The 15,876-nt window shown below is 38.7% G+C and overlaps 1 protein-coding gene across 2 annotated transcripts in view; it reads left to right on the forward strand.

The window, feature by feature from the left end:
• The window catches only part of TGFBR3 (transforming growth factor beta receptor 3), a 115,451-nt gene that overhangs the window by 78,929 nt on the left and 20,646 nt on the right, over positions 1-15,876 (forward strand). Inside the window, exons 6-10 of one of the 2 annotated variants that reach the window (XM_088060404.1) lie at positions 4,812-4,980; positions 7,259-7,406; positions 11,914-12,103; positions 13,338-13,651; positions 14,340-14,489. In XM_088060404.1, coding sequence (XP_087916530.1) covers positions 4,812-4,980; positions 7,259-7,406; positions 11,914-12,103; positions 13,338-13,651; positions 14,340-14,489 — 971 coding nt within the window. Of the gene's footprint in view, positions 1-4,811; positions 4,981-7,258; positions 7,407-11,913; positions 12,104-13,334; positions 13,652-14,339; positions 14,490-15,876 lie in introns of both variants that reach the window. The other variant, XM_005520983.3, reaches the window with a different exon arrangement.

The following is a 15,876-nucleotide window of genomic DNA, read 5'->3' on the forward strand; positions in this document are numbered from 1 at the left end:
CAGGTGGGAGAGGACTCCAGCTCCTCAGGGGCTTCACAGACCCGTATTGGGTGGGGTTTAGGCTGTAGCTCCATGGCTGAGCACTGTTGGCACAACATAACTATATGATCCTCTACAGGAATGTTTCTACAGAAACTCCCAAACAGCTGAACTAATTGGTTACAGAAAAGAAAAAACCAACCAAAAGCCTTCTGTAGGGATAACATTCTTTCCTAACCACATGTATCTGATCGTTTGATTTCCTGACACATGAGGCTTGCCCCCCAAAATCAGAACATGCCTGAGCTGGTTTTATCCAAATCCTGCCAAATTTGTAGAGGATTCCCCTGTGTGGGTTTTTTTTTCAGTTGTTTGTTTTTTTTTTTGTTCTACTTGGCACCAGTCTTAGATTCTAATGCCAGAAAATCATTCAGAAATATATTTATTAGCTTACTAAAGTGCTCTTGAAACATATACAGGGGAGTAGTGGTCTCTGCATTGTGGAGACAAATATTTAATTAGGTATGTTGAAAAAAAACAGATAAAATTTTATTTGTTGATTTGCACATCTCCTGTCAAACTAGGAGGCTAAAGAGGAGAGTTTTGCATCATCTTTAGAATGCGCTAAAACGCAATTTAATTAGGAGTAAGTACACAGAATGGAACTTGGCAGGCAACCAAAATAGAAAGTTTCTTACAAACTAGCTCAGCTGTAACCGTATTGGATTTTGATTTAAATTCTTGGCAGAAGAATGAATATGTGTGTATGTGTGGGAGTTGTGTGTGTGTTCAGGGGTGGGGGCAAGGTCAGTTCTTGAACTGCAGCAGTCATGTGCAGAGTTCTGTGAAAACCACGTGGGATGTGGTCCTGGTCTGCTTCTCTGCAGAGTGAACAATAGAATCACTGGATTTCACAAACCACAGCATACAGTGGTGTCCATTCTAGGGTTTTCATACAAAACTTAAACTCTTCGTGTGATATAGTAAGGTACCCTCTGCTGATAGTCTGTGAATCACTGCTAATATTGCTCATAATCTCTAGGTGGTCATATAAAGCAGTTCCTTCCTATGTGACTGATAGAGAATTTGATGGCTGTATCCATATAATTGTCTTCATTTTAGCTTCACTCAAGTTAGACAAATCTGACACTGGTAGATTTAACATTTTAGAGGTGTAGGCTGTAGTGAATACAGCAAACAGAAAATGCAAGCCAAAGGACAGAAAGATCTGAAGAAGGCTGATCTTTCATAGAATAAAGCTGCTTCTGATGCCATGGGTCTCTGAAGTCACTTTTGAAACTGCAGATGAAAGGCAGCTGAGAGCACTAGCAAACTGGATCAGGGCCAAGTGCATCTGAATCCTGTTGATTCTGAGGAGTAACTGATCAAATACTGCAGGGGATGATGATCACAGCAAGAACTGTAAGGGGCCAGAATGGAGGTTTGGAAGAAGGGGACACAATAAGTGGGGTTCTTGTTCTTGCCTTGGTTTGTGTAATGAAGGAGATGGCAGAGTGACTGCTGTGATAATCACTGTCAGATTCTAGAAAGCAGGACTGCTCATGGTGAAAGTGGTCTTGGTACGTGTTTTTCAGCAGAAGTCAGTTTAATTCCTCATGGTTCAGCAAGACATGATTGAACAAGTCAGGAAGTCCAATCTGTTAGCTAAATGTTGCCTAATGCATCCAGTATCACCAGTAAATCCAGGGCAAAAGTGCTAGCCTGGAGGGACCCTAATTTCAACACATTTCTTAGCTGAATAAGAAAATTAATTAGCCTTAACAGTAGCTAAACTGGAAAATGTACAGTCTGTTTACAGGTGGTAACACTGTGCTTCTGTCCTGGCAGAAGCTGAAGCGTTAGTCCTGACTCTGAATTTATAGCCAATTCACATGAGTGCACATATCCTGCATGCCATGCATGGCTTGGTTTAATATTTGCACATGGTCACATTGTGTCTAGTTTAGCTGTGTGTCCTGCTGTGGGATGAACACTGCCTAGCATTTGCATCCTCCCTCCTGAAACCCCTGTAGGCCCTGCCCTGGTCCCATTTCTATCCTGCCATTAAATGCCAGCCAAGGTTCTGATCTGTGTTGTGCTAAGGGCTAGCAAACTGCAAAATACACATGAGTAAGTCCTACTATCAGAGTGCCCAAGGAAAATTCCAAACACCTTGCTTATGCTCAGCTCAGACTTTGAAAGGCAAGCTCTGCTTGAATGGGATTTTTATTGATGAATCCAACTGCTGCTGCCCAGGGTGCCTGTCTTGGAGAGTGACACTTTATTAACAATGCTCATTTACACAAAAACCTCCTTAGGATGATGTTAAGTTTGGATATTCAACTTTTAGCCAAGAATCTGTGGATGATACCTAATTTGTGCAGAATAGAGCAGTGTCCCCATTAGTAAAATGAAAGTGATGCACACAGAAATTGCAGATCCTGGTGTGTAGTCGTCTCCATCCAGGCAGCCTGGCACTCCTGGCTGAAGGAGGAGGTGGCTGCTGACCACTGCTCACAGCTCAGCTGCTTTCTGGCCAGGGGACCCCTCAGCACCCCGGCCTGCTGGCCAGAGACCATCTGCTGAGGGTAGTGCCTGCAAACCTCACGTCTGATTCCATATTGGGAGTCTGGGGTGATTAGAGAGGCAGAAAATCCATAAACTGACTGTTTGTTGGCTGGTTTGGTAATGTTTTTAACTGATTGCAGACACCTGCAGTCCCTTTCCAAAGTAAGCAGACAGCCCTGAAACTAGCAAAGAAGAGATGTGCAGTGAGCAAAGAAAGATTAAATGGATCCCCTTTTCTTTTCCGGTCCAGCCCAATTTTGGTCACTGGTGTGAATGAGAGTACATACATTCTGGTGTGAATGTCAAGTAGCCCATGATAGAGTTAAAATTTTCTGCAGAGGAAAAGCATGCTATCAAGTGGAGGCCCAGGCTGGGGAGTCTCTGCTCCTGGCGGCAAGAGCAGCACTTCTGGAGAGCTCCAGAGACGCCTAATGGATGTGCCAGGAGCAAGAGCTGAGTTCTTTGCAATGGCAAATGATAGCACATGTGGTAATTACCCACAAACTACTCCAAAACTGTTATTTTATGGCTTGAATCATGTACAGCAGCTAAGAAGCAAATACCTAGTGTCTCTGTGTGTGTATATATGTTTAAAAATTCAAGCTCAGCACAGACCATTTGGGATCGTTTTCCATTCTGTGCTGTTGTGGGAGGAGCTGGCAGAACTGCAGCTGCATTCAAGGCTAATCTGGCAGGGCACATACCAGATGTTGGAGAAGTGCTTTGCTTGGGCGAGTATGAACAGTTACAGCCTTATACAGCTTTAGTAGCTTCTGTAGGGGACACAACAGGGTTAATATTCTGCTAAATATTCTGTTAATATTCTAATAAAAGGCTGCTTCATATAAGATCAGGAGAAGAAACTCCCCTAATTGTTTCTGCAGAGACCGGGGTCACAGAAGTCTCTGGTCTTCCTGCAAAGTTGGGTAGCAAACACAAATGCACTTCAGAGGTGACATTTCAGTTCTCCTTTAGAGAGTGCATGGCCTCAGCACAACTTCTAAGAGTTTGTTCACAATGCATGTTAGTTGATTTATTTTCTTTTGGTTTTTTGGGTTGTTTTGGTTTTTTTTTTTTTTTGTATGTTGTTACTGACTTTAATAGGAAAAGTCTTTCTTGTTAAGCAACAGTCAAAGACACAGCCATGTGGAATTGTATTCTTACAGGACTTGAAGTGTTTGAACATGGTAGTTAGTCCTTCTATGTATTATGACAATTCATATGTCAAGCTATCTCAGAAATGCAAAGTGCTCCTGATTTTCAGTGGAAATTCTGTTTCTTGGGGTACAGTAACATAGGCTGTGCATGAGGATTTCATATGAAGTGACTATTTTTTATGGTTTGCATTTTACACTAGTGGCTCTTCCCCCAGAGGGTGGTTGGGCGCTGGAACAGGCTCTCCAGGGCAGCGGTCACAGCATCAGCCTGGCAGAGGTCAAGAAGCCTTGGGACAGTGCTCTCAGGCACATGGTCCTGTACAGGGCCACGAGGTGGACTCGATAACTCTTATGGGTCTCTTCCAACTCAGCCTATTCTGTGATTCTGTAATGTTCATGTTCTGCTTTTTGGTTGAAACCAAAAGAGAGATTGAATATCTATGCTAGAATTTCATCATTTCAGCTATGCATATTGTGAGCAGACTTTCTTAATATCAACAACTGTTTCCATAATTTTCTTGATATTTTTAATTTTCCACATGTGAGAGAAATGCAGTATTTGTTGCTTTCTAGACAATATTGACTCTGACTACACAATATATAGGAAATATATTGAGTAAGGAAATGGAAAGTACTTTCTGTAGTATTTAAAAAATTGTAAGGTTATAATAACAAGAATAAAACATCTTCCACGGGGAGAAGGAGTTGATTCCAAGTTCTGTCTGAGTAAATTTCAATAGAAAGAAATATCTTGTAAAGATGCAAGGAACAAATTAAATGTATTTTATTAATTTTGAAAAGTTTTCACATATTTTCCTTTAAAATTGTTTTCAAATTTCTCTTTGCAGAGATTTTCTTTCATTAAGTGTTTAAATCCATAAATAATAACTATTCAGTTTAGAAGTATATATTTTTATTAGAAAGTTGATGTATTGGTGCAATAGTAATCTCTCAATATGATGATTTGTCTTATATGCTTATAATGGATGGTAGATACACCTTTCAGTAGTATAATGCACACTGAAGTTGATGTCGTATGTGCCTACATCTAAGCTGACATCTGTGTTTAAAGGTCCATATGCTTTCTTTTTTTTTTTCCTCTTGCAGATCAAGTTTTTCCTCCCTCGTGCAACATAAAAAAGAATTTTCTCTCTTTAAATTACCTTGCGGGATACCTACAACCAAAACCAGCAGAGGGGTGCCTTATGTCTAACTTAGTCCAAGAAAGAGAAGTTCATATCATTGAACTAAGCACTCCAAATTCCAATCCTAACAGGTAAAGTATCATCTAAATAGACTAAAACTGATTGAAATAATAGCTTAAAATTTCAGTTGTCTAATAAAATTCAAATGAAAGTAGCCATTTCATCCTTAAAGAAAAGCTTGGGCTTTACTACTTTGCTGTAAATAGAAATTGGATTCCAGTACGTAAAGATTTTGAATTCTACTTTATTATCACAGGATTTTTCTGGACAGGGCTGCAAAGCATAGCTTTTTGGATTATATACTGCTCCCCTTTTCACGCAATAACATTTTTCCAAGGGTAAGGTGAATAAGAGAATATCAGTAAGGGCAGTATCTGACAGAGAGGTTTTAAGGTTAGAACACTGTATGAGAAGGTGAGATAGAGGTTGAAAGTAATCTTGACCTGTCACAGGTAGGGATGACTTGGCAGCAAGGTCTAGGACAGTGGCTCCCAGACAGTATCCAGAGGCTGCAAATGATCTGTGGTCTATGGTAAGTGTTCCACAGTTGCTCTGAAGATTCACAGCAGTATTTTCTGTCAAGTTTCCAGTTGAATTTGATAGTTTGATAATTATGAGAAATGTTAAGGGTTGACAGTGGTGCACTGACCAGAAAAATTTTTAACTACTGGTTAGGAAAAGTAACTCTGTACACATTATGAGGATTTTCTAAATTGTCAAAGGTACCTTTGGGGGGAAGTAAGACATTTAAAATACTCATCCTTTGCTGGTCTTTCCTAGATCTTAGTGGGGGAACACGAGTGGGGTTTGCTTCAGATAGTCGTACTTGGGAAACCTCTTCCTAAGTGCCAAGTATGATTGCTAGAACATAAATTTGCTATGAAACTTAGATGGTTACAATTTCATCAGAGGTAAGGTGGAATTAAAATCCTGTCTGTTTACTGCATTCACTGGGTATCTGGCATTATCTGGTTCTGCTCCTCATGCAACTGCACGTGAGTGCACCCTGTCCCTAATGAGAAAATCACACAGGGAGAGAGGAGGAGGTGTTTTTGTGGAAAGGATAGTTCTCATTGCAAGATGCTGAACCCAAAGCCTGATAATTTTCTTGCATAGTAACCTGGGGAAAGTAAGAAAGTTCTGAGGTGTAGTGGAAGTGCAGCAAGTAACCCCAAATGATGATGCAGCCCCAGCCTGAACAGAGCTGGGCTAAGCATCATTCCAAGTCCATTGTAGTGCTACACAATAAAAGCCCTGGTTCCAAGCTTTTGGCTTTGGATGATGGTACAATAGGAATTTATTTACTTTTGAGATGGTAACACTGAAAAGAGTTGAAATATTTTGCTATTAAAAGTAAAAAAAAAAAAAAAGGTACTAAGTTATTTTGTTCTTAGTTTTGTGTGTTATCTGCAGCTATCCTTACAAAGTTTAAATCCCCAAAGGAAGGTACAGAGGCTGAGCTGGGCATGTGTAAAACTGCAGGAGATGGATCAAAGGTCCCAAGATATGCTAAGTCTCAGTGCAGAATATTAGTTGGAACCTATTACTTGGGGATGAGCACGTTCTTGTAATGTATGGCCCTGTAATATGGTCTGGAAGTGTAGGTTTTTCTGTTGAATTGGTATTTTGCATGATGAGATATTATTGATGGGTAAGAACCCATTTGCTCTACTTATTTTACTATGATCTTGAAAATCTGGATAGTTTTCATCTATTTTCCAGCAAGCAGTAGGCTGGACATCTGGGCTTCTTACTTTTAAAAGTAAGTATATATCCAGAAGTAGTGGAAACTGAATCCACTGCTTAATTCCTCTAAGCACGCAAGATCTAAAGCAGTCATTTCACAACTTAACTGTTTAGGCAGAGACACCCCCCAGTATAGTACTTGTGGTTTGGGTTGGGGTTTTTATGCATGTATGTTTACCTGCTTCTTTTCTTTACTTTTTTTAAGGTATTATTCGAAGCTTTAATACAGTTATAGCCAGAGGAAAATTGAACAGTTATATTTAGGCACTGTCACACTGAAATAAGAAAATTATCTTTACTTTAGAAAGCAACCTGCTAGTAATATAACTTACCTGCACTAAATAATAGGTGAATTGAGTAGCACACTTCTTGAAAATAAGAGACAGAAATTTTCTTTTTCTAAAAAGTACTTGTTTCTATTGTTATGCAAAATCACTTATGTGTATATGGAATAACAATCTGTTTTGCACATGTTGTGTTGCCTGGGATAATATCCAGCATTTTAATCAGCTGGCCAGACAGTGGAAACATGATGGATTGGAAGAAGGTTGATAGCTGAAAATTTCTGGCATTCTGTTCTAACTTTCTATTTTCCACATACAGTGCTCTCCAGGTGGATATAATCGTTGACATTAAACCATCTCAACCAGGCGCCAGACTTGTCAGAGATGTCGTACTTATCCTCAAGTGTAGAAAGTCTGTCAATTGGGTTATCAAGTCTCACGATGTCCAGGGAAAGCTGGATGTGATTGTAAGTTAAGGCACTTTTATTTTTTGAGAGCTATCATAATGCAGCAGTATAAAATTCATTTAAATGTGAAGTAGTGCTAGATTTCTGAATGTTTTCTCTTAACTGCTTCTTTTTAATAATTACTGTATTTTAAGGAGTAAATGGATAAACTTTTTATTCTCATAAACTTTCAATATATGGGCTGTAAAACTGACCACCAACACATTGCAGAAGCCAGGTGGTTAGAGCAAGGACTTAGCTTGTGGGTTTTTTACTTCTATTGAAGCACCCTAAACACAGAGTAGGGTGTTCACCTCTCTTTTTGCTGTTACTTTGGTGAATGGATCAACAGGTTTATGTCAGAATTTGGAATGATGCCTTCAGGTGCAGAATAGATATTACTAGATATGCAGCACATCCCTTAAGAAGTGAAACTCCTTTACTTCTGCTTGTGGTAGTTGTAGTATCCCTCTTCCCTGCCAGTACTTCTGTCTCCAGTAAGTGTTTGGTCAAATTGACCTCATCTCTCCTCAGACAGCAAAAATATTTTTTTTAAATTTAACACCAGGCTCTCTAAAGTTAAACTTCTAAGATTACTAGAGATGCTGATTCATATTGATTTTTGATACAGGCTTTGTGGCTTAGCACCATTTCTACTAAGAAAATATGTTTTCCCTTGCTCTGAAATAAATAAATATAATTGAACTGATCTTTCAACCTATAAATTTGTGGCCTATTTCTGTCTTAAGTGATCAGTTAGGAGCATATTGTACAGTTGAACTGAATGTTTGCTCAGGACGTCCAAACAGCCTCACAATTAGCAGTTTTGCAGCAATTCAGTTACATTTTCAAACTCCAGTTTATGGTATTTATAGGAATTTTACCTTGCTTAGTTGCTTTCTGCTAGTAATCTGTGCAGAGGAAATTCTGGCAGAATGCAAAGGCTAATTTATCTAAAACTCCTAAGAAAATAGATTGATAAGCAGGATTTCATAGCAGCTTTTGAGAGTGAAGGGGAATAAAAGAAAGCTAATTTGGGTCTTGCTCAGAAAGTTTAATGGAAAAATTGGTGGATGATCCCTGGCACATATTTATCTTACAGACAGAAAAGGATGTTCTGGTCATTCTGTAGGTCCGAAATAGTCAGTCCTTAAAGGAAAAGGTCAAGGTTGCTAATGATTACCACTCTTGTAAGCAGAAGGATGAAAAATAATGCTTGACTTCAAAGTTTCATTCTGTGTTACTACATAAAATTCACCACTGTATATTTGGGCATATATGGATCTACTTTCACAGGGGAGAGAATTGTGCTTTAGTCCACACCATGCTAGGAGACAGCTCAAGTAGCGTATTTCATGTCCATGAAGCGATCACTTTATGGATAATCAATTTTCACAAGATGATTTCTACAGGTTTTTAGAATTTCTAAAATGCTGCACTTGAATATAGAAAAGCAAGACTGTTTTAAAAACTTTAGAAATAAAGTTCTTCTTTATTAATTATTGAGAATGTAAGTAAAAATTATAATTAAAAATCGCTTCTGTAGTGAGTGGCAGCAGGTAGCATTTTATTTAGATTAACAAAAAGAGAAAGTAATACGTTAAATATACACAGAAATGTCAGTGTTTAAAAGGCTTTGCATTCATGCTAGGATTTGTAACTACTTTACTACTTCATTTATATAGGTGGTTCATTTTCTAAATACATGTTCATTTTCCTTTATTTAGGAGGGAGTAAGGGAGGGAAGTAAACTCCCCCATGTCATTAAAAAGCCTACATACTCAACATTTAGAATCTCTTCATATCTTTATTAAGCTGAGTGTCTTTCCAAGCCCAAATTTAGACAATGCTTAAAAACATTACTAAGCAATTAGGTAATGTTTCACAATGTTCTTTTTATTAGTTGAAGCAGTTCCATGCACTTCAATTTTCCTAACTTCTTGCCCTCACTACAAATTAGAATTGTCTTGAGGGGATTGGCAAGCTGAGAGGGAAAGGTTAGTGCTAAGCTGCCTCAAACCCACAACTGCAAGTTACTGAGGTCTAAGTTCACAGACAAAAAATGAAAAAGATGTTTTAGGTCATACAGCTCATCTCCTGGCTTGCTGTGTTTTTTGAAACTGAAGGAGGATGGACACAAACCCAAGTAAAATGGCAGTGCTTTAGGTAAATTAATTGCACATGATGTATGTGCAGGCCTTTCTTCCTAGACTGTATTTAACTCTTGTGTTGAGTCCTTACATGCAGTGCTTGTGTGGTTCTGTGCTTGAACACTGCTGTTCACATCACTTCCTTCGCAGCTGGTATCCCTCAGTTCCAAAGCTGGGAACTGTGCAGTGAAGTTCCAGAAAGAAATTAAGTTTTTTGAGGGGCGATGCACACCCCAAACCTTTGAGGGTTTCAGAAGCCTGGAGGGGTGGTTGTTCACCTGAGAACAGCTGCCCACCACTTTCTGAAATGGTCTCTATTCTGAGTGTGTTGGCGGGGGCTCAGATTGCCTGATTTCATCACTGTGTGTGAAAGTGCTGGCAGGGCAGGCAAGTGAAAGAAGGTCTATTCCTGAAAGCCCTTGTTCTTGCTTTTTTGTTTCAGTGAGGCAATGCAAGACTGAACATGTACAGGCTCAGTGTGGAGTGGAGGGGTGTAAAGAAGCCCTGGAAATGCTAGGGTGCCAGCTAGGACAGTAAAGTTCTGAGATAATATTTGTGCAGCTGTCTCCTCATGACAGGATAGTAAAGAGATGCCGCAAAGTTGGGGCAGCATAACTCCTACCAGTCAAAGCTGTGTGGTAATATGAAATTGATCAGTCATGTCTAGATTTGCATGTGTTGAAGGTCAAAGATTAGTTGATCCCAAAGAGTAGTAAGACGCTAAAATTAGGATACATATTGCTCCATTTTTGTTTCTTATCTTCAGTGGCCTTTGCTGAGCATTGATAACTGTTCTGGTAACAGTATCCTCAAACCAGGCACTCTGTACTTAAAGTTATCTTTAACTTCAGTTGTGAAGCTCCAAGTGTTTAAAGGCTGCAGAACTGTGTCTTTAGGAAGGAATGGGTGAGAGAGCTAAAGGTACACCATGCCGTTCCGTCAGGGCTCTCTGCATGCTTTATTCACTTTGTTCAAAAACTCATTCTGATGCCAGGTAGAGAAGCACAACTGAACTCTCTGTCCTGTGTAGCATGTCCATATGAGCACTGTCTAAGAGAGATCTCTCTAGTCAATCTTCTGGTGTTCTAGAGTGAAAGAGATTTAAGATTTGTTCACATTGAGGAAAAACCAGTGGGGATGAAAAGAAGATGCAGCCTGTAGATGGAGGAGGTAATCAAGCATGGGAATGAAAGTGTTTGTGGAGCATTCCATGGTATCAGCTGCATTTGAAAGTGTATTTCAATCACATTGCAGAAATTGTTGAAAAGTAGGTCATCATGCCTTTCTTGCAGCATCTGTGTTCAGTTCTGTAGCCATTGATGTGATTGTTATAGTGATAATAGTAATGTTGTGATTGTAAGAACAAGTATATATGTATTTAGCTTTGGTGTGAATGAATACATGTTAAGATGCCAAGCTGCTGAGTACAAGTTTGTGTAATACCAGTGAATATTTTTAATTGCCCCTCTAACAGTAAGAGATAATTATGTTACTTTGACTTGCCCATTTGGGCAAAAAATTCGGAGATTTTACAAAACATTTACAGGAAAATGAAAACCAAGTAGTTGTGTGACTCATTTATTTAATAATAATTCAGCATGTTCATTCATAAGGTCAGCATGTGCCTTTATGAGTTTTCTGTATAGACATATTTGTGTAAAACTAGTATTAATTAATTTAAAAACCTTTTCATGTGCAGAAAGTATGTGTTGTTTTTTTTAAGTAGTCTGGCCACGCATAAATGTGCATGCTCTCACTTACTACTTTATTAAGTGTTTAGTTCAATCCTGTTTAACAAACCCAATGCTTTGGAGGTGGCACACAGCATTTCTCGGGTGAAGCTCATTCAGACACAGCCTGTCCTTGGTGCCAGCTGACTTACAGCATTAGCTGGTATCAGCTCTACTTCATGAGCATGCTTTTTGCCTTTTTCAGTAATGCTCATTTGAACAAAGGTTTTCCTTTATCCAGTTTAAGTAATGCTCTAATTCAAGAAATAAAGAGGACACTTGAAAATTCATTTGTCATCTTGAGTTTACTTCAGGAGTAATTTCAGCTCAGTTTTGAAGAAAGTATGGCATTATACAAAAGGCTGTAAATATGTCTTTGTCTCGTTTAGGGATTAACAGTTTCTGATTGCTTTGATTTATTGTACTCCTTGCAGAGGCTTAGAGGAAGCAAGGGGGTTCTTTTCCATTTGTGTAGCAGTTACGTGCCTAAAGTGGCAGGATTTGGTTTATTTCCCAGGTGTCCTCAGTTTGCTGTTATTTAGTAGATTGAAACAGAATTTAAAAAAAACAGGCTTCAATCAGTGTCACTATTCAATTGTGAATATCCTTAAATGATAAATTACAAATGAAGTTTTTCTTTATTTACAGACAACAAATAGTATTGGTTTTGGAAAAGAAACAGAACGATCCATGACTATGAGTAAATCAGTAATACCTGACCTTCCCTCATCACATGAGAGTTTGATCAAGTGGGCTTATGAGCATAATTATAGTCCAGTTATTTCCTACACAAAAGCACCTGTTGCTAACAGATTTCATCTGCAACTTGAAGATACAGGTAAGTTTGAAGATGGACTTTTAGCATACAGAAAAAACATACCTTGTGTTTCTAGGAATACAATATCTTGAAAGGTGTTTTCCCAGTTTTGAAGCTTTGGTTTTGGCTGTTGCACTTCTTTTACTGCTTGTCGTCAAGAATGCTGGTAATATTTATGAATGATGGTTACAAATAATAACCTGTGGGTTTTTGATTAGAAAAGTAATGGGAAATTAGTGTTATTTCCTGAAATTTGGTGGAATTAAATGTTTATAGTTTATCCAATGCACAAGACTTTATAGCTGATAGTACCCACTGTTCACTGAAATAGATGTCAGCAACTAGATATCTTGTTAGTTAATGAATTCAGCTTTGATTTTTTTTTTTTGGTGTGTTTTTTCCAAAAGTATGAGCATAGTGTTTCCTTGAGACGATTAAATAAACACTGAAACTGTTTACAGACATGAGTGGCTTACCAAAAAAGTCTGAGCAAGCAGAATAAATACAACTATTGAAAAAGATTGGGTATTTGGCCAAAGTAATTGCTGATGTAAAGCTATCTGGGTCCATTGAAGCTAGCAGAGTTGCATCTGCTTTTTTCACTAATTCTGAGTTTCAACCACTAGAACTATTGTTTCACAATTTTGATAAAGCTATGTTCACATTAATTTTATCAATTGTACTCTCATGGGTTCTGTCCTCAGCAGTTACATGTATAAGCCAAGAGATAGTTTTCTCATTTACTCACTATAAAGTTAACTCTTATTTAGATTCATTCTGGTTAATAAGTAGTTAAGTAGCTTCACAGCAGTAGTGTCTGAATTTCTGATGGGTCAGGTAGTGGAAGAATTTCACCTAATGGTTTGCACTTAGGCTCTTTCAGCAGTACCAAAATAGTATATTTGATGAATGTGATGTTTCTTTTACCTCTGTGGATCTTTTACATATAATAGGTCCACTCATCAGAAGTCTATTTTCAGCTCTTGGTGAGAGAGATTTCTGACAGGGACTAAGTATACCAAGATTAGATGCCTCAATAGCAACTAAACAGTTATAGGAATTTACCTGAAAAGCACAAAGATGCTGCTTTTAATGTCATTCAGGAGCTCCCTTTATGGATAATATTTATTTTTTTTTTTGTATGTAAATTATTAGCTGTGGATACTTTTTAGGAAAAATATCTGATAAACTAATGTGGATTTGTTGTTGTTTTTTTGGTTGTTTTTTTTTTTTGTTGGTTTTTTTTTTTTAGAAGAGATGAATGATGAAGAAGACCATTCCCTTCCTCCAGAGCTGACAGAATTGCTTGGTGCTAACCCACTGCCACCTCCAAAGAATACTGATGGCCTGACTTTTCCATTTCACATTAACAGAGGAAGACATGACACAGTGGGAGAAGAAATCTTCCCATCCAGGCATTCAGTAGATACATTAATAAATCATGACTTTGGGCATTCCCTCTCAAAACATAAAGAACCTGAAGAAGTTCAGGGCAGTGCTGATATGGCCCTGTCAATAAAGTGTGATGACAAAGTTATGACAGTAGCTGTAGAAAAAGATTCTCTACAGGTTGGTGTGATATCTTATTCTCAAAACTGGGGAGGCTTTTTTGGGCAGATCATTTATTTGCATTTTGATTGAAAAAATAAACATTCAATGTCCTACAGCCATCACCACACAAATCCCCCGAAACAGTTTGGTGAGGAAACGATACTGTAGATGTTCTTTGCCATAACTCAGAATTATGTTTTCTCTTCCCAGCAATCTGGTGGCTTTTAGAGGGATTTCTGATTGAAGGTGTTCACAAAAGTTGGTTCTGTCAAAAAATTACTGTACTCAGCCGTCAGTCTGCATTTTGAATTTCCAAAGTACAAAGTACAGAGAACCTGCTTTTGGTAGCAATGTAAATAGATCTAAAGATCTATCTTTACCATTTTCCAGCTGACAGGTTGCTTGTGTCCATTTGTATTGTGGAAAAGAGCCTGAAACACACAGCATTTTAGCTCATTTCAGACCAAACAGAGCCAGCATTATTAATTGACAGATTAATAATGAACCTGTTGTTTCCTTTTTTTCCATGTTACGTTTATTCCTTGTCTGCCATGTGTAACAGCATTTTGAGAGTGACCTTCCCTGGATGTCAGTACAATGAACTTCACTTCATCCTGTCAGCAGTCACGAGCAGTGACTGAACTGCACTTCAGCAGGAGCTGAGCACAATTGTGCTTCAGCCCCTCACAAAGCGCCTTTGTTTCAGGCTGGCGGCTACACCCGCACAGAGCTCTCGCTGCTGGACCACTCCTGCAAGGCCAGGATGAATGGGACCCACTTCATCTTGGAATCTTCACTCAACAAATGTGGGACTCGGACAGCTTATATCTTGAACAAGATTGTTTATTTTAACTCTGTGAGTATTCTACAAAGAGGATCCACCTTCTGTATGGCACACTGTAGGAAGCCACTGTAGTTAGCTTTGGTCCTGGCAAAAAGGAGGCATCCTGATCCTTTCCTGCCTAACTCAAACCTAGTTGCAGCCATGGTACCTGTACTCAAGGAGGTATTAAGGCTGCACCTTCAGTGTGTTCCTGTGTGGTCAGATGGCATCCCAAAGGAAAACAGAGGAGTTAAATACATTTGACAACGTGGCAACCCTTTGGGCACCATCTGTACCAGACTGGGAGAAGTTGCACTGGCGTTCCCTGTGCAGCTTTGATCATCCGTACATAAGCAGTAACACTGCTGTTAAAGAGAAGCAGGAATGAAGTTTTGTACTTGGACAAAGCAATACCTTTTAATTTGTATCCTGAGTTAAGTGAAATTTATTGTGTGTGAAAAAAGGTTTCTAAAATGTGATGAAATTACATTATTTTTGCATACTTTTCTTGTAGAATTTGAATTTATATTTTTTAGCAGTTGCTATATGTAACAAAGGGACCCTTGAGTACTAGTATATGAGTGATGATGCAAAGGAGCCCAGTTAGGTTGGAAGCAACTGCTTCCAGATTGGCTCAGTTTATGACCCAGAGTACAATACAGATATTCTGGGTTCAAAAGTAATGACATGTTTCTCTTGCTGAGCTTTCCAGTACATAGAAGTAACTTTGGCAAATGATGGAAGGCCTGTGGTCCAACCCAAACACAGCTCAGGCAATCTGATCTGACCTTGCCTGGTTAAAACTGTTCTTTTTCTGGGGAGTCAGTAGCACCTAACTTTAGAAACAGTCCAAACCAAGATAGAATCGCCGGCAAATGACAGAACAGCACGGGTCTGGAGCTGAACATTTTCATGGACCCTGTATTCTATTATGGCCCAAAGTAAAGTGGTTATTTACCTACTCTCGTTTCTCCATCATGTCTTTTAATAGTGTTGGCTATACACTTGAACTCCAAATTATGTATGGGATTGTTCAGAATTTGGGAGCATTTCTCCTAAAAAACAGATACCCTGCAGTGGACTGTTAAAGGGTGTGTGTATGTCACTTTTTACTAGTTGCTGTAAGTCTAAGAAAACAAAGTTGATGACCTGGGAGGGAGGGAACTAGCTGAGAAGCTGCAAGCATAAAGAGGCAGAATGCTTCTGCACTGGAAAACAAAAACATAAATTCCCAGGTGAAGAAATGAAGACATGTGAAAAGGATGAAAAAAAAAGGGGAGGAAATTCAGTGGAAAAAAAAAAGTGGGGGGAAATGAAGAAAGAATATCATGGGTTTGGGTGTACATGTCTGAAAAAAATTTGCTAATGACAGAAGAGAAAATCCTTTAGTGACCCTAGAATTTTTAGTGATTTATATGAG

The sequence above is a fragment of the Pseudopodoces humilis genome, chromosome 10 (genome assembly GCF_049639895.1).
Source record: "Pseudopodoces humilis isolate 2021_Gansu_Grassland_sample_001 chromosome 10, ASM4963989v1, whole genome shotgun sequence".
Taxonomy (NCBI): Eukaryota; Metazoa; Chordata; class Aves; order Passeriformes; family Paridae; genus Pseudopodoces; species Pseudopodoces humilis.